The sequence below is a fragment of the Oculina patagonica genome, chromosome 10 (assembly GCF_052425735.1).
Source record: "Oculina patagonica isolate OP01 chromosome 10, crgOcupat, whole genome shotgun sequence".
NCBI classification, from domain to species: Eukaryota; Metazoa; Cnidaria; class Anthozoa; order Scleractinia; family Oculinidae; genus Oculina; species Oculina patagonica.
Genome location: NC_135767.1, coordinates 21,049,674 through 21,071,170, shown reverse-complemented (window position 1 = coordinate 21,071,170; position 21,497 = coordinate 21,049,674). Strand labels below are relative to the sequence as shown.

General features: G+C 40.8%; 3 protein-coding genes across 5 annotated transcripts; 1 reads left to right on the top strand and 2 right to left on the bottom strand.

Moving 5' to 3' along the window:
* Positions 1 to 20: 20 nt before the first annotated feature.
* LOC144629193 (uncharacterized) lies at positions 21 to 7,896 on the bottom strand. Of its 3 annotated transcripts, XR_013566313.1 has the most exons (7): positions 7,769 to 7,896; positions 5,798 to 6,003; positions 3,839 to 3,867; positions 3,674 to 3,719; positions 2,524 to 2,659; positions 925 to 1,221; positions 23 to 503 (listed from the first exon to the last, which is right to left on the bottom strand). XR_013566313.1 is itself a non-coding variant. In XM_078487411.1 (6 exons), exons 1-6 carry the CDS (start codon positions 7,833 to 7,835, stop codon positions 1,052 to 1,054), a joined length of 654 nt encoding a protein of 217 aa, XP_078343537.1. In that variant the 5' UTR covers positions 7,836 to 7,896; the 3' UTR covers positions 23 to 1,051. The 3 variants fall into 3 exon arrangements, 2 of the variants coding, with proteins under 2 accessions (XP_078343538.1, XP_078343537.1); XM_078487411.1 differs by having other exon boundaries at positions 23 to 1,221; XM_078487412.1 differs by lacking the exon at positions 3,839 to 3,867 and having other exon boundaries at positions 21 to 1,221; positions 5,769 to 6,003.
* Positions 7,897 to 8,242: 346 nt separating this feature from the next.
* Positions 8,243 to 19,939, top strand: LOC144667446 (uncharacterized). Its single transcript, XM_078528863.1, has 11 exons — positions 8,243 to 8,567; positions 8,694 to 8,780; positions 9,391 to 9,453; positions 10,867 to 10,945; positions 14,155 to 14,297; positions 14,886 to 14,990; positions 16,086 to 16,197; positions 16,908 to 17,010; positions 17,455 to 17,511; positions 18,126 to 18,220; positions 19,237 to 19,939. Exons 1-11 carry the CDS (start codon positions 8,493 to 8,495, stop codon positions 19,326 to 19,328), a joined length of 1,011 nt encoding a protein of 336 aa, XP_078384989.1. The 5' UTR covers positions 8,243 to 8,492; the 3' UTR covers positions 19,329 to 19,939.
* A 640-nt stretch (positions 19,940 to 20,579) lies between these two features.
* LOC144628153 (uncharacterized) lies at positions 20,580 to 21,366 on the bottom strand. Its single transcript, XM_078486211.1, has one exon. The coding sequence runs from the start codon at positions 21,174 to 21,176 to the stop codon at positions 20,718 to 20,720; it is 459 nt and encodes a 152-aa protein (XP_078342337.1). The 5' UTR covers positions 21,177 to 21,366; the 3' UTR covers positions 20,580 to 20,717.
* Between the last annotated feature and the right edge of the window lie 131 nt (positions 21,367 to 21,497).

The following is a 21,497-nucleotide window of genomic DNA, read 5'->3' as shown; positions in this document are numbered from 1 at the left end:
CTCCATAAAGGCTTTTTTTCTGGATAATTAGAAAACCTCTTCTTTTATTTAAAAACAATTTACATGGTGACAACTTGATTAAGAATATTATATTCTACTGTAATTATAATAGTGCTCTTGTTCTAGTAGGCAACCCTATCAGTAGACTACACAAACAATGATTAAAATCCATCTGTGTTTTAAGCAAGCAAACTCATATCAATTGTAAAGTCTTTATGCAATCATCTAATTCAGCGTGGGCCAATTGAGAATAAGACTACCCAAGAGCTGAACTCTCACTATCAATTGCCTTAAAACGTTCCCACGCTTTTATCAGTTTTCGTCAACTAATGATGATTATATCAACGACAACGATGGTGATGATGAGGTTTTGAGCCTGTTCAAAATTTTAAGAGAGTGGACAAGAGTTTAAGCTTGTGTACTCTCATTTTGCCATGTTCGGATGATAGCTGGTCAATTGTTTTTTCAAAAATGTGTTGTCTGTGACGTAGCTCCTTTAAATGCTGAAGCTGGAGTACATCCCAGGGGGGGGGGGGGTACTCTGGCTTGTAAATGATGGGGTGACCGAATGGAGACAAAACTCAGGACACAAAAGAATTCCTAAGTCTTCTAACATTACCCAAAAAAATCCCTGGACCAAAAATAACCCCCAAAAAAATCTCTTGTCAAATTATCCCTAAATTGCCAGGAGGGGCAATAACATAACACAAAGAACGCTTGTTTTGTTTATTCATGATACCATTAATACGCCAAGGCTGTGCCAAGGCCCTTTAGTTCGTTTTTAATACCCAAAAAAATCCTCTATCTAAATCAAGTCACCCAAAAAAATACTTGCCAAATTTTCCAACCCAAAAATAACCGGAATCAAAAATTTCAAACCCAAAAAAATCCTTTGATCATCCCTGTCATTACAAGCCGGAGTACCCCCCTGGGGAGTACATAGTTTTGCATTTGACTTTACCCATTTGTTCTCACAAGGTGGGCACTTAATTAATTGAGGGAAATACATAGGCAAGTGTGGCAATTTACAATATTATTCCCATTTGATCTGCTAAAGCGTTACAAAGTGAACAAGAAAAAGAACAAGTGCAAAAAGAATGCTCCAGGATACAATGCCAGATGCTTCACTTTTAACAGTTGGTTTGTTATTTACTGGTGGAGGGGCAGTTATTAAATCTTGTGGAAACTCGCTGCTACGAGCATTGCACCAGTCATCCACATCTACAACAAAATAGAATGGTTGTCATTTACATACAGTAGGTATATTAGACCACCACGCCTCTTTCCTGGGGAGGTGTGGTGCCTTAAATGGTTAGAGTGCCCTGGACTCCGAATTGTGTGCTTTGAGTTTGAAAGCATTCTCATCGTTTCTCTTAGCCGGCTTGGCACAAGAAAATGAAGGGCTCTGGGGACAAAGGAATTTTTGAAATAATTCAAATTTTTTTATTGGCTTCCTAAACGGAAGTCAAAACGTAATGACTCTCTCGTACATTCTTTTGAAATGTCATGACTGAGGCCCTGCCAGGGTAAATTCCGACAAGCGACATGGCCCAAAAAGTAGCGACAGCACATAAAATAAAATAGCGACAAACGACAACCCTTATAAAAAAAACTTAAATTTGGACAAAGACAAGCAATTTTTCTTCAATTTAACTACCAAATTAAGACAATCGACACGGGAACCCACCCTGGCAGGGCCTCATGAATGCATACATGAAGACCGGAAGTCCTAGAATCTAGGACAGAAAAACCTGTGTCCCCAGAGCCCTGCATTTTCCCATGCCAAGGCCCAGCCCAGAAACGAAAGAGCTGTGGGGACCAGAATGGTTTGAGTGCTGCCGGTCACTGTGTTGTGTCTTTGGGCAAGACACTTTACTCTGACTCTTTTTTTTATTTTTTTTATTTTTTTATTTTCACTTTTTTTTTTTATTGAAATGCAACAATACATACAGAAAAAAATCAGCGATTACAGTACAATAGCAACAGTACACGGTTAACACTACTTACAGTACTTAGACTACTAACAGTCTTTAACAATACCTAAATACAGCTTACAAAACACTACTTGAACTACTAGCAATTGCTTTCACAATGCTTCTCTCAACCTAGACGTAATAATTATAAAACAGGTACCCGCAAATTCAATGCTGGGGAAGCCCTGCGATGGACCAGCATCAGGGCCATACATAGCAGCCTGGGGGGGGGGGGGGTGCGGGGGCAGTTGCCCCCACCAGGAAATTAAAAAACTAAGAAAACTAAAGAAAAAAAAACACTAAACTTAAAAAACTAAGAAAACTAAAGGTTTGCCCCTGAAGTGCGGAGTTTGCACATGCAGACAAAAAATCCTAGGTACGGCCCTGAGCATCCTATCCAGGGGCGAGTAGAAATACTCCTAGTTGCCTAATACTATGGAAAACAGGATAAGCTTTAGCCTGATGGGCCACTAGGCCCAAATGCAGACTGTTTACCTTTCCATGCCTCGTTATAATTTAACCAACAACTTACAATCAACTATGCACTCACCAGCTCCAGGAGGGCTTGGAGTTAGTCTGTACCAGAACTGAACATCAGCATCGCAGCCTGCTCCAGGATCACAATAGAACTCAAACATCACTGTGTCTGTTGTCGGGTTCCAACATCCTACACTTAGTGTGCCACCCTGCAAAAGAGTGCGAGAACTGAGTGACCTACAGATATTGATACAATTGACTTTGTATCTTATATAGGTGAAAGGGCTACCTCTTTCTCCTGGATGAAGAGAAGAACTCAGTAAAGGGTAGCAAAGGGGGGTTTGTTATCCCGTTTCAGGTAGGTCATATCTTGAGGAGGGAAAAAGACAACAATTGCCGAGAACTTGCTCTCACCTGGACCCCTGAAGGTAGGAGAAAGTGAGGAGAAGAACTGTGGAAGGTGAGCATAAAGACCTGAGCTGGACTAGCTGGAATGAGGTGGAACAGCGAGCAAAAGACTGTGAAGGATGGCGGACATTTCTGGGTAGCCTTATGCTCCAGTTAGAGGAGCGAAGAGGATGAGTGAGTGTGAGTGAGGTACAAACTGTCACCAAATTCACGTAACACGCTACCTTGAAATTGCAAAATTCACAAGTCACGTGTCCTTTCTAGCTATTTTCACGTATCATAGTATAATTTTTACCCTATTTTCACATGCCACGGTCTTATTTTGCCATTTTCACGTGTTACGCATAAGCCCTTTGCTACCCAGCTCTCATTGTAAATGATTGCACTGATATTTGTCTGCAGATATAGGTGTTCAAAGAAGTGAACAGTGTGTTTTTTGTCCTTCAAATATTTTTACACCAGGCTGCTTATTTTGGGAGGCCTTTTCTTATAAACTTCTTAAATTCAAAGTAATTCTGTCAGCACTCAAAATGCTGGTCTGTTCAAAATGTTCATTTCTATTCAATTATAATTAATTGGCATGAAAACTAAATGTGTAAATGCAAATCACAAAGCTCATAAACTGGGGAACATTACTTAGGGGGAGGGGGGGGGTACAGTTCCCCAGTTTTGGCTGCATCACGTGACGTGTTTGCTGACCAATCGCACGTGCAAAAAATAGATTATAATGGATGGATGGATGGATGGATTATAATTGCAACAATTTTACTTATAAATATTGATTCTTACAAACTTTGCTGTTTTCATACACATACCTGAGCACAATTTGACTTTGGGGTAGGTTTACTGTCATCTCTCACACTACATGCAGTCAGAAGCAAAACAAAATGTTTATAATTTTATTATAATTATATATTAATATGTACAGTTTATTTCATTTGCCATCAAATTACAAATTTTGTAAAACATATGGTGCATACCAAACTGTCCCAGGGACAAGAGCCTGAATCTGTCAAAAAAGTAAAATATTCAAAGTAAGAAGCAGGCAGGCTGGTACTATATCTTGAGCCCAGGTAGGCCTCGGGGTACTCGGGATTTACAAACCCAAAAAAATCCTTAGACCGAAAATTAACTACCCCCAAAAATCCCATGCCGACTTCCTGACCCTTAAATTTCCGAAAAGGGGAACTTATATAACACAAAAAACAACATTGGAAAAACATGTTAATTTGTACTTTATTCGCAGAACAATGCAGCCAATTAAGGCACTACCACAAATCTTTAGATTGTTCCTAATACCCAAAAAATTTCTACTTTTAAAAATCAAGCCACCTGGGCAAAAAAATACTTGCCAAATTTTCCTGCCCCCCCCCCCCCCAAAAAAAAAAAAAAACAGAAAAATCCTTCCATCATCCCTGTCACTTGAAATCCGGAGTACCCCCTGGGTGCGAAGCTCATGTGGTTAGAGAATCCATCTGGCATGCAAATGGCCAGTGAGACTCAGATCTTTTTTTGAGGGTCTCATACTCACAGCTGGGGCGGATCCAGGGGTGGTTCGGGTGGTTCGGTCGAACCCCCTAAACTGAAAGAAAAAACATTCTAACTCAGGCGGTTTTTGACGAAAAAACAGAAGTGAACGAAACAAAATGCCAGTCTAAAATTTGTTTTATATAAGCGCTTCCTTCCATTGATGCGGGCACAAATGTAGACATTGCTGTAGTCTCCGAAATGTATATGTCAGATCTCCCAAGCCCACAGACTCTCGACATTGAATATGATCGTTGGATGAGAAAATGGAAATCAGAGACAGACAAACCAGACGCGCTTCAACCTGCCTTACAGCTTTGAAGAAACTCAATTTGTTATTTTTCAAATGTTCCCTTAGGTTAACAAAATGACAACTTTATTGATTACATGCTCGTGATCCAGAAATCTTTCCGAACATCCACCTGTTGTTGCGAATTGCATTATAATTCCGCTCAAACAGCACTTTAAAACTAGTCAAGCCTTATCTTCAGACCACGATGACAACCGAGAGACTCCTTAGCCTGACTTTAATGAGTATTCATACCGGTAATTATGAAAAGCCTGTCGATTATATACGATGCTATAGTTCTGAAATAAGCCGAACAACAACCTCGTAGAATGTTACTCGTTAATCCCATTTTTGAAGAATCTTAAGCGTGACTTTTTAGAACACATTAAATAGCGAGGACAAATATATTACAGTGATTTTAGTTTCATTTTGTAGGTGTCAGTTGATTATTGTAAAGACTTAAACGTAGTCCTTGTTTAATAAAATAGCTTTAAAAATAGATGGTTTGTTGAGGTATTAAACCGTCCACAATCATCCCTCAAAACGCTGGAAATCGCATTTCCGAGGACTTAAATTTCAAAATTTCCCGGGGAAGCATGCCCCTGGACCCCCCCAGATGGGCCCGCCTTCGGCGGTCCATTTGTTGGAACCCTCTTTCTCGAAATCCTGGATCCGCCCCTGCACAGCATGGCTACAAAAATTACAACTTTCTCACATAATTTGTTACTAATTAGTCAGGTTAAATGGACTGCAAGTGGTATACAGCTGACGCCCGGGGGGGACTCCTATATGAAATGGACGGGGATGCTCGTCGGAATTTTGTAAAGAACCCCTAAAAGAGACCAATCTGGGTGTGGCTCAAGCTTTTCTTGACCCCTAAAGATACCAAAAAACTACGCATAGAATTTATGTTTGTATATTTCTTCGTGTGTAACCCTAAACAAGACCATTATGGTTAAAAAGATTCATTTGGCGTTTTGCCTGGAACACCCTAAGCAAGACCAAAAATCCGAAATTTACATCTACACCCCTAAGCGAGATGACGAGCATCCCCATCACTTCATATGCGAGTCCCTCCTCCCCCCCCCCCCCACCCCACCCTCCAGGAGCTGACATGACTTACCATGACTTCTATATCTCTTGACGTCAAATTTTTCACATATACACATGGGTTCTTTATCTCGGATTGCACACCAGGGTATAACACATTTGCATACATATATCCCAAAGGTCTCTTGGTTATATCGTCAGCAGAGCTGGGATTCCTATCATACTGGTCTGGCGGAATTACTTTAAACTCTGTACAGTCGCTGAGTTGTAAGGTGGACACTATAAAAATGAATTAAGAGGTGAGAATTACACCCACTTTCAGTATTACCGGTACGTGCATATCAGCTTTTTGTCAACATCCATCTTTCGACGTGCTATACAAAGAACACAGAACGAAATCCTCCAATCACAGCCCACTAGCATGACCTTTTGACCTTGTGGGCTCAGTTACATGAAACCAACAACAGTATACATCAGTTTGGATTGGCTTAATTCAAACAGCACATCGAAAGATGCCGTCGAAAGATGATGTCAGCAGATGGATGTAGAATGTTAGCTATGGACGCAACACTGAATGCGAGTGTAAAAATATATTTCAAAAGAATGGCTCTTATGGTCAAAGTCTGTGGTCATGCCTAGTGCTGGGATAAGCTGGAGCTTATCCCAGTTTTCGTAGCATTAATTAAGTGACTAGGAGTATTTCTACTCCTCCCTGGATGGGATGCTTGTCCATCCAGGGGTAAAATAGTAACTACGATTGGGTAAATTTTCACTGAAAAAATGGGACTTTGGGTCACTGGGACTGGGATTTGGTTACTGGGAAAGGGAATCACAGGCTGGGAAATGGGATTTGGAAAAAAATTTGAGCTGAGAAAATGGATTTATACCCCCATTCAGGAACCTTTCCATCCCATGAAAACCATGAGCATTGCAATCACCAGAACCCACTGATACACCTGGGTGGAAGAGGCACTGTACATGTGAGAGTAAAGTGCCTTTCCTTTGAACACAATCCATGACCCTGGCCAGGGCTTGAACCCAGATCACTCAATCTAAGTCCAGCGCACTAACCATTAGGCCACCGCACCTCCCACCACCACAATATGAGTACTACCGGTAACGAGCATGCCAAAATGCTGGAGTTGATCTGTGATGGACTAGAATCTCAGAGACCCTGCCAGGGTAAATTCCGACAAGCGCCACGACCAAAAAAGTAGCAATAGCACATAAAATAAAATCGCAACAAACGACAACCATTTTGGAAAAGATTGAATTCCCATAAGGACAAGGAGTTTTTCTTTAATTCAACTACCGACAGCAACGGGAAGCGCGATAAAACAGCGACACGGGACATTTTTAAGCTTAATTCAGACAAGCGATGTGGGATCCCCTTGGCAGGGCCTCATCTTGTTGAATGGAAGGCTCAAACAACAGCATTTAATGTCAGAACTCTTTGAAGAACCAGGCATGAATCAATATACAGGCAGCATTGTTATTCGACAAAATGCAAATAAGTTCCAGGGAGATGATATTCTACAGTATGATATTTAGCTTACGGATTTAGTCTCATTCAATAAACTGTGGGCGGTGCTGTACATTCCAAAATAACGTTCTACAACAAATGCCTCGAGCCAATACATATAATCTTACAATAGATCTAATTACTTTTAACAATGACTCTATTTCACGGTTACAGTTTCCGGCAAGCAAGTACTGCTCCGTACCAAGTACAACCATGCACAGTAAACAAAACAAAAATATATTCACCGGAAGCTCGCATAACTTTACGACATAACGTTAAAGCGAAATAATGAAAGAACACCAAAGTGAAAGGATCTAAACTTTGCATAAATAGCTGTAAATCACACATGGTTATCAACTTATGCATGTTAAAAAAGTGTTTGAAGAAGTTTCTGGCTCAGCGCTCGAACACAAGCTGCTGCCGGCCAGCTGAAAGTTACTGCCGCATATTTTCGGCGCGATCCACACTTACTCAAATAATCGCCATATTTACGGTAAAAAAACGTGAAATATTGATACTCACCTGAGCTAATAATTACACTGAACGCAAGGAAGAGAAAGACACAAAGATTCCGAAGCCAAAAGTCCATGTTTTTCTGAATGAAAACTCGTGAACCACGGGACTGGAATCACGCGCGACCGTCACGCGACTTGCAATGCGAGAAAATGCCATCAGTACGTCATGGGTCTGGTGGGGAATCCCAAGGAGAGGGTAGTAAGTTTATTTTGCAAAATCTCTGCTTTTTAAAAAAAGAGGATGTTGACCACCATAATTTAAAATTATTTTCTTAGCAAATTTTGCTATCCTAATTTAGGCCAACTGCAATATTTTACAATTTTTCATAAGCATTGGGTCATAAACATCAGATTTACTGTATTTGATTTTCGCGTGACTTTAAACAAAGTAACGCACCAGTGCGTGACAATCGCGTTTCCAAATTTGGTCAATATTGCAAACGAGGTTTACCTGGGTCCAGCTCCCACAGAAAGTTTTGCACAAATTTGCTGAGTTCAAGACATGTTTTGCCGATGAAAGCAAATATATTACGACTTCCTGGAGGCTATCGTGTTGAAGACATGACGCATGGTACAAAATCACTCCTGTAGATATCATTTTCAATTCATTCTTTTGTGTGAAAAGGTACAAAAAGTCGATGAGAGCGCGGGTGAACAAAACAACAACAATTTATATCCATGGCGAAGGCCGAGTCTTTGATCACTTGAATGTTTTCCTCTAATCTTTGATTATGGATTTAACTCCGAAAGTAGAATTTTTAAAATTTCACCAAGGATATGTACGTGGAGTCGCATTTTCGCCTGTGGTAAGATTCAAACTCTATAAATACTGGACTACTTGTTTTCCAAGTTTTAGTTCCACTCATTCTATTCTTTTGTTGTGAATGAGTACATGCAAAGCAGATCATATTTGAATAATTTTCGGCCTTCAGGATCGATACTTGTTCTGCTCCGGTGCTTATGATGGGAAAGTTAACGTCTACAGCGCAAAGAAATGTCATCTTTTGGGCAGTTATCCCGTAAGTGAAGACTGAAGCTCATATTATTTTTTTATTTATATTTAAGACTTAAATTGTTTGAATCATTGTCTGTAGACTGCAGTCCATTCATCAATATGGTACTTCAAAGTGAGAAAATAGATTTTTAATTGTTACTCATGGGTATAATTTAGAGGGCATTCGTTTAACATTAAAATAAACATTAAGATATCCCCAAAGGTACATATATGTACTTCTAGTAAACACAACACATCAACCAGTTTATACGCTGGTTAAAATTTGACCATAGAAGTTTTTTTTTTTTAATTTAATTCATTTTAGTTTTAAAGTGCAATGGTGGGGGACTAAAATATTTAAATATGGTGCCACCCTAACCACCGTAACAAACAACTGAATAGAGCAAACTAACAAACATTGTCACCCAGCTGAAAACCCCCTCGAAAAAGAAAATAATTGACAGCCAGTTAGAAAACCCTTTTGAACAAAAGAATTTTCTTGCCTTTTATTTTCAGAATTTCTCAGTATATTTCTGTAGAAGTAAGTGATAAGTACAGTTTTTCTACTGAATACCATTTTAATCATAATACACTGTAATTGCATTTTTGTTTTTTGTTTTCACTGTGAACAACAGATTACAACACTGAGCCTGGCAAGGAATATAAAGGCTGTAAGATTTACAAGTGATGGACGGAAGGTATATTCCCTCTGAATCTGAAACAGTGATTGTATCCCGGGGTGGGTACTTAAGTTTAGGTATAGGGGTTCCGCTGGGGGTTTGAAACCCTGACCCTGTTTAGGACAATAAAAACTTAAAATATCTACCCTGTGTAGGACAATACACCCTATTTGGAGACCCTATTTAGGACAAAGGAGAACATCAACAATCATTTACGCTTTATTGTAATTGCGTCCCGTACGCGATGTTTGACGCATTGAAATGCGAAACACCGATCCCACCAAATTAAATAATGCTTTTTATTGAAGCAAAAGCGAAAACAATATAAATACATGGACGACAGTCTTGCATCCATACCCTGTCTAGGACAGCTTCAGACCCTGTTTAGGACAGAGGAGCTTGAAATTATATACCCTGTCCAGGGCCGGCGGAGTAAAAAACCATACCCTATCCAGCGGCATGTCCCTGTATAGGCCATATAGGGGAGTGCCCCCCGGGGATTGTATTTTGCGTCAATGGTTGTTTTTAACACATTCTATGTGTTTGCCTGCCATCTTGAATGCAATAATGGCCTTACAAAGGGGTTGTCCAAATGTAAAGTGCAGTGGCAGATCTGTGGGATGGGCCTGGGGTTCCTAGGCCCCAACCTTATTTTTAGGCCAAATAGAGGCCTGTAGAGCCGAGAGCACGCCTTCCCCTTTACCAGGGTCTGGATGATCAGGGCTCCCACTTATCTATACATGTAGGTCTGGATTCGCCACTGGAATGGAAACCTGATTTGACAAAGACCTCAGTTTTTTTATATGGAAGATAACCTCAATAACCCCGGGGGTGGGGGAGCTCCCATATAAGGGCTATATAGGTATGTACCACTGTGAAGGGCATTGTTTTCAAGCAGTTTAGTGTGGGATAGGGTATACAAATCAAAGAGCTTTGGTCTAGAATAGGGTGTCTGTCATTATAGCGGAACATATTTTGCCAGTTCCTTGGTCCTTCATTTTATCGAGGTTCCACTGTACTGTGCTACCAACCCAGGGGGGGGTACTTGCAGTATACATGACTGGGGGGTCCGACGGAGCTTCATATTGGGAACCCAAAAAAAACATGAGCCTGAAATTTTACACCCAAAAAAATACCTGGCATCAAATTTTTTTTTTTACCTCAAAAAGTACAAGACCTAGCACCTCGTTACTGATTTATTCACTTGAACAGACTTTGAGACCTAAAAAAATACATGACAGATCTCTTGACCCAAAAAAATACAGAGGGTGTAAATTTTCAACCCAAAAAAAATATGTCGGACCTCCCCGTCATGTATACTGCAAGTACCCCCCTGGGGCTACCAATTACTAGGAAAACTGTGAGCTTGTGTAGAACTTCAACAGGGCATAATTTTTATGCAACTACATGTGAATGGTTTTCTCCTTTCAGATTTTGGCATCAACAAATGCTAGAAGATTGATTGTTATGGATGTAGAAACAGGAGAGCAAGTAGTATCTTATGATAACTGTAAGTGAAATAAAGTCAGTCAATGTCATGTTATTAAAATGTTTTGTTCCAGAAAATACCCATACCCCTCCCATGGAAGGTGTTTTGGTTTGAATCACCCCACACCTCTAAAAATTCCACTTAAGCCCCATACTTTTCTTTTAAAATATGGCTTTTGAGATCCCCCCACTCCCTCTAAATTTCCAATGTTCTTCCTTGAGGTGTTGGTACATGGAAATCTCCTGGAACTGCACAATAAGCTGTTCAAGAGCATGCAATCCAGAGTGCTTCCCTCTGAATGCCACATTATTTTCATGAGGATTAGAATGCAAGAAAAGCTTGTAATCATTAGCCCACCTCTGACCTTTGTCTTCAATTCTATACCGTAGAATTCCGGTTATAAGCCCCGGGCTTATACAACTTCGTAAGGGTTTTTGGGTGGGCTTATAAACGGAGGGGCTTATATTCGGGAGGGCTTATAAGCGGAAGGAAAAAAACGTTTCGAAACGAGCCTCAGGAGTGTTGATCGAAATACGTTTTTAAGTTAAAAACGCACAAAAAAGCAACATTTAGCCCTGTTCAGTACTGTCATCTGGTAGAGGGGGGCTTATATCGGGTGGGGGGGGGGGGGGGCTTATAACCGGATGTATTTTTTTCTTTCCAGGTTGATGGGCCTGTAACTGGGGGGGGGCTTATAAGCGGGGGGGCTTATAACCGGAATTTTACGGTATAACTTTTGGAGACAATGGTGTACTTAACATACAACAACACGGAAAGAAGCTTCATTTAAGGTAGTAGAACTGCTCAAAACATGTCCAATTTGAAAATTAATAACTCAAACATTAAATCATTTCTCAAAATAAAAGTTACACAGGCTTATTAAACAAGACCTGGACATTCAGGAAAATGATATACGAGGTGTCAATTTTCACACCTTAGGTGTGAATTCGCGGTTAAATCGCAGGCTCATAAAATTAAAGATTGCCGATTTACGGCTTTCCTTTAAAAGATACAGAGATAATTTCAACTGGAGCCGATTTATGATAGAAACGTTTAATTACCTACAAATACCCGGAGTATGCCAGCATTTACTTCTGGAGATAGAGCATTCTAGTTATTTTTATGTGTGCCTCAACTTTGAACAGCCATAATTTTGTGAAAAATGTCTGGGCCGCTCCGGGTATTCACACACAGTTTCCTCAACATTACACAAATAAACAGTGCAAATTTCACCGAGATCTGACAATTCTACACCTTTAAATTGCAAGTACCTTTCGAGGCGGTCTGTTACAGCGGCGAAATTAGCGAATGTAGGCAGCGAAATGTGCGTTCGACGCTCTGTTTTTTTCGACGCCATATTGAATTCTCAGAGGTAGACCGCTGTTCATTGTGTTTAAGGCCGCATTGTTCAGTTGCTACACGAACAAGCACGAAAAAATACGGATTTTTCCGATTACTGTCGGAGAAAACATGGCAGCGTAAACAAATATGATACACATAGCAACGCCAAATTTCGCAATTGCGTTACGGAACTCATGCTGCGTCTTCTCTGGGCTCTGCGAGGGTCGGATATCAAGACAGCTTCTTTGTGAGCTTTAGAAGGCTTAAAAAGAGGCATAGATTTAGTCGATGCTTTCGAATTATATTTGAAGATGAAATACGAAAGAATTTTGCCGTCTTTTACTAAAATTTCGCTCGAACTGCGTAGATACGATCGCATGTTGTGAAGCCGATTCATGTAATATTGCTGTCAACGCGAGGTCATGTCGACTCGGATGGCAGAGCGCTAATCATTAACATCGCAAAATGGCGCTTATAGCAACCAACTTTCGCCTTTTTTTCTCTCCACTTCTAAGCTAAAAGAAGCCCCCATCTCTTGTATTTGTGTTAACTTTATTAATATCTTTGAAAAGAGCGAGTTTTTAGGTATGGTTTATTTTTGACCTTATAGCAGTTCTTATACCTTAATGATTTCTTTTAAAGAAGGTTTTTTAAGCCGATCTGTTTTTTCTTTTCTGTCTAAATTTTCGATGACATCTGTTCACCTTCATCAGAGGAAGTGAAAGTTTGTTGGTGCTTGCGCTACCAATCCGTGCGTTAGTGTGACATTTTAATTTTGAATTAACGGCACATAAGCACGAGGAAAAGCTTTGCGTTCGTTGATAGCGTCGCTGTCCAAAGTGGAGTGCCACGACTCCAAGAAAAGCCTCTTGCTGTAATTGCTTACACGACGCTCGAGGATCTGGGTGTCCTTTGGATGGATGTTATGTTCCGTTGACTCAGCATGCTGTTTAATTGCTGATTCGCTGTTGCTCGCGCGGCCTGGATCGTGTTTGGCTCCGCGCGAGGACCATGAGCGCTTGCTTTCCTCGATGTACGTAAAAGAGCAGTTGCAGTGGCACTTCACTTTGTAAACAATTCCTGCTATTCAGTTAACCGCTGGTCTATCCTTCGGCTTTCTGAACACGTGGCCTAATGTTCTTACAAGTTTGAATGCCCGGGGGGGGGGGGGGGGGGGCACTAAAAAAAGTTTTATACGGGGAGGCTCCGCCCCAAGCTTTTACCCCTTACCCTTTTATATACCATTTTGACAGAAATTGTATCCCTTTCGTATAACTTTTACTGGAAAAAGGTACCCCTGTCATATACCTAAAAGACATGGCATAGACTTAGAACAGGACGTTTTCTCATCATTTTCATGCAGCGCTTAATAAATTAAAATAATACAGTCGTAAAGTGCATCTGTTCGATTCATACCCTTTCATATACCAAAACTTGTGAAATCCCTACCCTTTTATATACCTGAAGCCTGAAAAAGGTACCCCTTTCGGGTGGAGCCTCCCCGTATAGGCCATTACATGGAGTACCCCCCCCCACAGCCCCCCCACTCGATCCGATGAACCCCTTACGTACGGCAGGACTGCAAGTCCTATTATGGTCTTTCTTGCGTTGGCCTCTCCTTTGCTCTGTCCCTGATGCATTTCTTAAACAGGATGTCAGAGTACCCATTTGCTTTAAGATCATGCGGGACTTGATCTTGTTCATTGGTCCTCAGTTCAGGGTGTGACGGTAGCAAGTTGGCCCTATGCAGGAGTGCTTTGACCCTGGCCTCTTTGTGCTGCATTGGGTTGTGAGAGGCGAAATCGAGATACTTGTTCGTGTGAGTTTCTTTCCTGAAACCATATGGTTTTAATGATTTCAGTCAGTCATAACATTTTGGTATCCCCTAGGTGTCTACAATGGCCCAGATAGGACAGGATTGGCAGTAGATTCCCAGACTGGCCCTAACATCGCAACTTGCTGTTGTGTAAATGGACGAGGTCTGTCCATGTTCGACCTAAGAATGCCCCTTCCTATGGATTTCATTTATGATGTAAGTTATTTACCAGCTGAGTAGTAATTGTTAGTAGTAATGTTAGTTGTAGATGTATATCTATGTGTATCGTTGCTCCCCCCCTGAATTTGCTGTCAGTTGTTGTTGTTTTTTTCTGTAGCCTGTTTACTGTGTATAGGAGGTGTAGTGGCCTAATGGTTAGCATGCTGGACTCTAGATAGGACAGCCTGGGTTCAAGCCCTAGCCGGGGTCACCGTTTTGTGTTTTGGGCAACGCACACTTTTCTGAAAATGTACAGAAGTACAATGTATAAAATTTTTGGGTACCATTAAATGTAATGCTGGGGGTAGCCCTGTGATGGACTTGCATCCTATCTGGTGGGTGGGGAAGGGGGAGAAATAGTCCTAGTCAGTTAATGCTACAAAACCATGACAAGCTCTGGTATTATGTGCCAGTAGGCCTAAACTCAGACTTTTTTTAAGCCCATTTACTATGTACCAGTGGCACCTAGAAACTCAGCGCACTTGTCTATCTGCAAGCTTACTTTCTTTGCTTAGCTTAATTCCTCCTTGTTTATATTTGTTAAGTTATGTGTGTTTCTTACTAAGAAGTTTCCATTTTTTTTAGTTGCATAATAATGTCATTCGTGATGTGATGTTTCTTCACGAAAGCTGGCCTTGGTGCAAAGGCCAGAATGCGCTGTTATCAGTTGCAATTGATGGCACAGCAAAGGTACAAAAATTATACAAACATTTTATTAACAATGCACAGGCTAAGTTGACAGTTGTATATTCATTTGTTCCCCACTCAAGTGATGTCTAGGATTTGACTCACCAGCACAAAAAGAATTAAATTTAGTTGACATATGACTTGATTGGGCCCTTGTCTATTTGGCAAATAAGCATTAAAAGTTAATTCCCTAGCTATAATATCTTTACATGTCCCAGACAAACAGACGCCTTTTTTATTTACAGGGCTCGAGACTAACTTTTTTGCTAACTAGCCAAGTCGCTAGTGACAGCTTTGATTTCACTAGCCAAAACTTATTTTCTACTAGCCACAATTTTTAAGCATAGTTCTTCTTTTAAGGGGGGGGGGAGGGTGAAAACAATGAGCGATAATGTTTAAACCTTGAGCTGTAAAATGTTCCTTAAATCTTCATGTTTTTTGTGTTTTCTTACAAAATTGGGCTTTGTTCTTCACTATAAAAATTGTACATGTACATGCGTTTTTGTCAACTAGATTGTTTAAAGCTTCACATTCTATAATGTCAACAGTTTACTTGTTACTTAAATTCTCCAAGAGACGATTTTAATAAATGCGGTTCCTTGCCACTAATGCCTGATTTTTTCACTAGCCATTTTGGCTAGTGAAAGGCCAAAACCTACTAGCCACAACTGCATTTTAGCCTTTGACTAGTTGGCTACCGTTAGTCTCGAGCCCTGATTTAGCTCCCATTGTGGGTGCCCATGTAGCAAAAACTAAATACAGGGCCGTAGGCAGGATCTTGCATGGGTGGGTGCGAGTGCCCGAAGCGTGAGTGTCTTGGGGGATCCAGGAGTATTCTCCCCTGGGAAATTTTAAAAATAAAAATTGTTTGAGTCCACATTTCCTGTATTCTGAGAATCATTTTACCTTCACTCCCTGATTAGGCAGACCTTTGTTCGACTTTGTGGCCTATGGGTGGGTGCGGACATACCCATCGCACCCCCTTCCCTGCCTAGGACCCTGAGATAATGTTATTAGTAATTATTTTATGTTAAAATTGGCATCCAGTTACGTCATTGAGAATGGATCTTATTCATTCCATTTTAAACACTGCTTCAGGTATCCACAGTTGATGGACGTACTTTACAAAGCACAGAGATTGGATCCATGCTGAACACTGCCGCCCCTACTCCTGAGCCTTTTGGTTCTATGGCTGATGATGGATTCTATAGTAAGTACTATAATTCCTTGGTTACTAGTAACTTACTGTTTGTTACAAGTGTCCCCCATTCAGATAAGTGCTGCCTTGGATTGATGAACCCCTTCCCCCCCCCCGGGGGGAGGGGGGGACGGGGAGGCTCCGCCTGAAAGGGGTACCTTTTTCAGGCTCCAGGTATATAAAAGGGTAGGGATTTCACAGGTTTAGGTATATGAAAGGGTAGGGAAATCTGTCATAATGATATTTTAAAAGGCCTTTACATTAAATATTTCGAGCAGACGCAACTTTTGGCTGTATCGTCTTAATTTATTAAGCGCTTCATAAAAATGACAAGAAAACATCCCGTTTTAGGTAAATGTGATGTCATGTAGGTATATGAAAGGGGTGCCTTTTTGCAATAAAAGGTATACAAAAGGGGTACCTTTCCTTTCAAAATGGTATATAAAAGGGTAAGGGGTTGAATCTTTGGGCGGAGCCTCCCCGTACAAAACTTTTTCGAGTACCCCCCCCCCCCCAGGCTAGTAACTTACTGTTTGTAAGTGTCCCCCATTCAGATAAGTGCTGCCTTGGATTGATGAACCCCTCCCCCCCCCCCCCCCCCCGGGACCTTTCCCTAGGAAGTAAAGTGGCACTGCTACAAGCACAGTTTCATTCACACACACCCAAGCTGCATGTAAAATAAAATTGTTCAAAACATAATCTAGGTTCCACTTTTTCTTTAGGTCTCATTATGTTTGGTGGTGAGTTTCTGACAAGTTTTGTCCCGGAAGTTGGTGTACAAGAGCGAATGCAAGAACATGGCAAAGATCCATTATGGAAAATCAAGTATGAACAGCACAATTTGCTAAATTTTTACCTTAATCCAAGTGCTCCCCGGCTGTCCTGTTGTCCAGGACAAGTAGATTCTGTGCTGGGCCTGAAGTAACTTTTCCTGCTCACTGGGCCAATGAGCAAGGGCCCAGGCATGTCAACTACATACAATTGCCCTAAGCAAGCAAAAAATTAAATTAATTAAAATTAAAGGGTCACTGTGTTGTGTTCTTGGGCAAGACACTTTACTCTCACAGTGCCTCTCTCCACCCAGGTGTATAAATGGGTTCCAGCAAATTGTTCATGGAAACCTGACAAAAGTACTTAGGGCTGTGGTAGCCTTGGAAGCGTATATGCAGGGGGATTAGCAATACTCCTAGTTCAGTGTTTCATAGAGCTAACCAAATATTTAAAGGAGTTAACTTTTGGGATTGATTTTTCATTTATATTTTGTCGCAGGTACACGTCTAATGGAAGTACACTCTTTACTGCTTGTGACAGAGGAGTGATTCGAAAGTAAGGGCTTATTTTGCCATCTGTAAAGGTCTTGTGACCGTTTTTCCCTGATTGGTTTTACCCTTTTGTAAACTCATTTTCTTGAACGGGTTACATAGAGGCTTTCAGATGATTGTCATAAGATGGATTTTGATTGATTGCTGTAAAACGAAAACCAAAGTAACCAATCACAAAGGACACAGACAATCCAGTGAACCAATCAAAATTTGAAGCAAATACATGTGCTTGGCATGTGGCGCGGGAAAACGTGTGTGAGTGGTTTTGATTTTTCTTCTGATTGGTTGAAAAAGTGGGGTGAGTTTTCTAAACCAGGGCGAGAGAAGGCTTCTCCCGCCCTGTTCTAAACCAATCATTAAGCGTAGTAATGCAAAACCGAAGCAAGCGCGAATTTCTTTTTGACAAAATTGCTCTAAAAACCAAATTGAATCGAAAGGAGTCTTTCCTTGTCAATCACTCGATGGTGCAATGAATTGGAACTTAAGAGCGCAAATGAGCCAAAATCAAGGTTGACCCCCCCCCCTCCCTCCCCCAAGGTTGTTTTCCCCCTGAACTGCTGTTAAGTAAAAAGGCAAAAAAAGTGCTTTAAAATAGATGCTTGTTTTTTTTTTTTGTAGATACAGACGATTTCCTGATCACCACGAGTTTGTGGAGAATTTGTTTTGCCATTCAGATGATGTGGAAGACATTGATATCTCTCCTTATGATGAATGTATCCTTACCATGGGAATTTCATAACTCCTGATCCATGATAGCAATTTCAGTGAATGTCTTAAATGGCCAGAGAATGGTTTAGAAAAAAATATAAAAGTTGTATTTTCGTATTTGATTTCTAATCTTTCACGAGTTTCTCCCTAGCTCTGCGAAAACATGAGAAGAAAGTTTAATGAATAATTCCATACTTTTGACGTAGCTCTGTGGAGATACGTGTAGTCTTCAAGTTTGTTTCATGCCCGGTTTTAGATTTTTCGCGCACTTGCCTGCGGGCACACGGCGAAAGAGAAATCGATAATTGCCTTAAGGATACTATTTTTAGCGGCTACTAATTTTAGCGATATTTTCAAAGTAAGATTTAGCGATCATTTAATTTAGCGATTTTCCGAAAAGTTTAAAAAGTTAGTGTTATTGTGTAAACCAGTTTTTAATAAACATAAAGCTAAGATGGAAATAAAATTAATGTTCAGTAAAAGAACAAACTCGCTTTAAATTGAACGAACATTTACATCGCCAAAAAAACAGTAACGAGCAAAAAAAATTCAGGTCAACTAAGCTTAATTTTGTTTCCCTTTGAGGTGGGGGGGTACTTAAATATAAAGAGTATTAAATTTGACTGGGAAAAAATTTTAGCGAGCACTCGATTTAGTGATTTTTGCCCAACTCGCTAAAATCGCTAAAATTAGTAGCAGCTTACAATCAAAACCTTAAGGTAAGAGCGTAGCGAACGCCTGATCATTGTACCCAGGCAGCGCTCATCTCGCTCATCTTTGTCGCCATATACCCCGCTTGAGCGTGCAAAGTGACTAGCCTGCAGAACAGGCGGTTTATTTTTTGCGGGGTTATTGAGCGCGGAGCGCGAGGGAAAAATAAACTTCGCGCTTGCCCCCACGCGATCCGCAAAATAAAAACTCGCACTTCGCGCTTCGACCCGCAAAATAAACCGCCTGTTCTGCAGGCTAAAGGTGACCGGTCCATTTTCCTGTATACTGTTTTTCCTTGACAGCGTGTTAGTTCTAGTAACTGCATCCAAAGACCAAAGTGTTGGTGTTTATAGACTTGGGCCTCCCAGTCACGGCGTCACGGAGTATGGCGAGATAAGGTAGCAGCTGGGGAACATTACAGCAGCTTGAACGCGTAATTACATGTATACAGCAATAAGGGTTAAGGGTGCCGCATTAACACAGTCAAGTCGCGCAGCGGCTTTGAGGAGGCTGGTAACTAAGCTGGTGATGGATTCGACCCAGGCTACTACGGTCAACTGCCGTCTTGTATTGGACATGCGCATCTCAGGTTTATTGAACTATGCGCCACTGAGAACTATACTATGAGGGTTAAGGGTGCCGCATTAACACAGTCAAGTCGCGCAGTGGCTTTGAGGAGGCTGGTAACTGAGCTGGTGATGGACTCGACCCAGGCTACTACGGTCAGCTGACGTCGTGTATTGGACAAGCAAATCTCAAGTTTATTGAACTATGTGCCATTGAGGACGCGACAGTGAGAGAAGTTCCTTGTGTGGAAAGCTATTAAGTCTAATTAAAATTTCAATTGATAATGGAGGATTGCTCAGTATTTTTGCCAATATTGAAATTCAAGACGTGTATCCATGAGCTTTTATTTAGCTGGCTTCGATTGGCTGGAAGCAACGACTGCCGCCTATTTAGCCCTGTTGTATTTGCAGCTACTGAAACTCTAAATTATAACAACAACAACAACAACAACAAGAGAAACCAAAGAAGCAAAAAGAACACCAAAAATAATGGTAAATAACATCTTACAAATAATAACAAAGGAGTGACTCCTTGTAAAAAGTGTATTACGCACAACAAAATGTGCAGTCCTCACCAACTTGAAAGACCACAAATGGCCTTATTTCTCCATAATTTCGATTTACGTAATTACAATTTATTGTAATTTAATTAGAAAACTGTTCTTGACCCATTTCAGCCATATTGGTTAATGATATAAATTACTTGCTTGTAAATGCTTTGTTTTCCAATAAAACTGTGTATTTCAAGGATGATTTTGTTGTAAAGTTACCACACACTAAGGCCCTGTCCACATTAACCCGGGTAAATTTGAAAATGGTGTATAACGTTTAATCGCACGCAGTGACAGCGCATGCACAGTGATCACATGACTATTTGACGTCAGCCGGTTTTCAAAAAGTCCGGACTTCGCTGTCCACACTTCACCACCTAGCCGGCGTTTTTAAATTTACCCACTTTGGAGAGCGTTTTTGAAAAGTACCGTTTTCGGTGACCGAAAACGCCGTTTCAGTGTGGACGGTTGCCTATCCGGAGAAAAAAAGATGCGTTTTCAAATTTACCCGGGTTAACGGGTTTTTTTTTTTTTTGTTGCAACTTTTAAATCAGCAAATCGGAGATCGCATCGCAACTTTTCTAGATTGCTTCAACAAGGAAATGAAGCCATCTTTTTAATTGCTAATTTGCATATTATATTTGGTCACGGTTCGAAGTCATATTATCCGTCCTTCACTTTCCACCCGTAAAGCTTCGTATATACTCGGCATAATCTTCAGGAATTATATCTTCTCCTTCCAGAATTTCGCTTAAATAAACCTCACTCGGCTTAAGCTCCTTGTTAACAAATTCTTCGTTCGCTTGGTATGCTGTAGCTTGCACCACCTCGCCATTTTTCTTTTCGACTTGAACAGTGACTCGGCAAAATCTGTTATTTTCGTCGATATGTTCAGTATCTATATTAGCCATGCTTCCTTTCTTACAAGTGTAGAGGGCTCCATGAACTACAGAGCCTTCGTCTGAAACGATATTCGCATAACCATAGCCGTCATCTTTCCAGTTCGTGCTGAATTCAAGACGAAATTCTCGCAGCACAGCGCTTTCACGCGAGAGAAATTTCGCGCCGCGTTCTTTCATTTTTCTCTTGCTCAAATTTGAGGCAAAGCCAAAGTAAATCTCTTTCTCGTCCATGGGGATGTAACTTTAGTAACTAAAGGAAAGTTTCGACCAAATATTAATTTGAAGCTGAATTCTCCCAATACATGTGAAGGAGAGTGTGACGCGTGACTATTCTGATTCATATAAATTATGACGCGGAATTCAGAAGTGCGTGGATTACATAACTCTGTTTGTTTATAGATAGTTGTGTTATGTAATGCTCAATCACCACTTCCACAATCGCCGTATTTAAAAATTCGAGGATAAAGATCCCTTTGCTTAGTTTCTGGGCATTTCGAAAGAGATACGCAAGCCGGGAAGTCCAGGCGAATTTTCGACCCTACCACCCCTTCG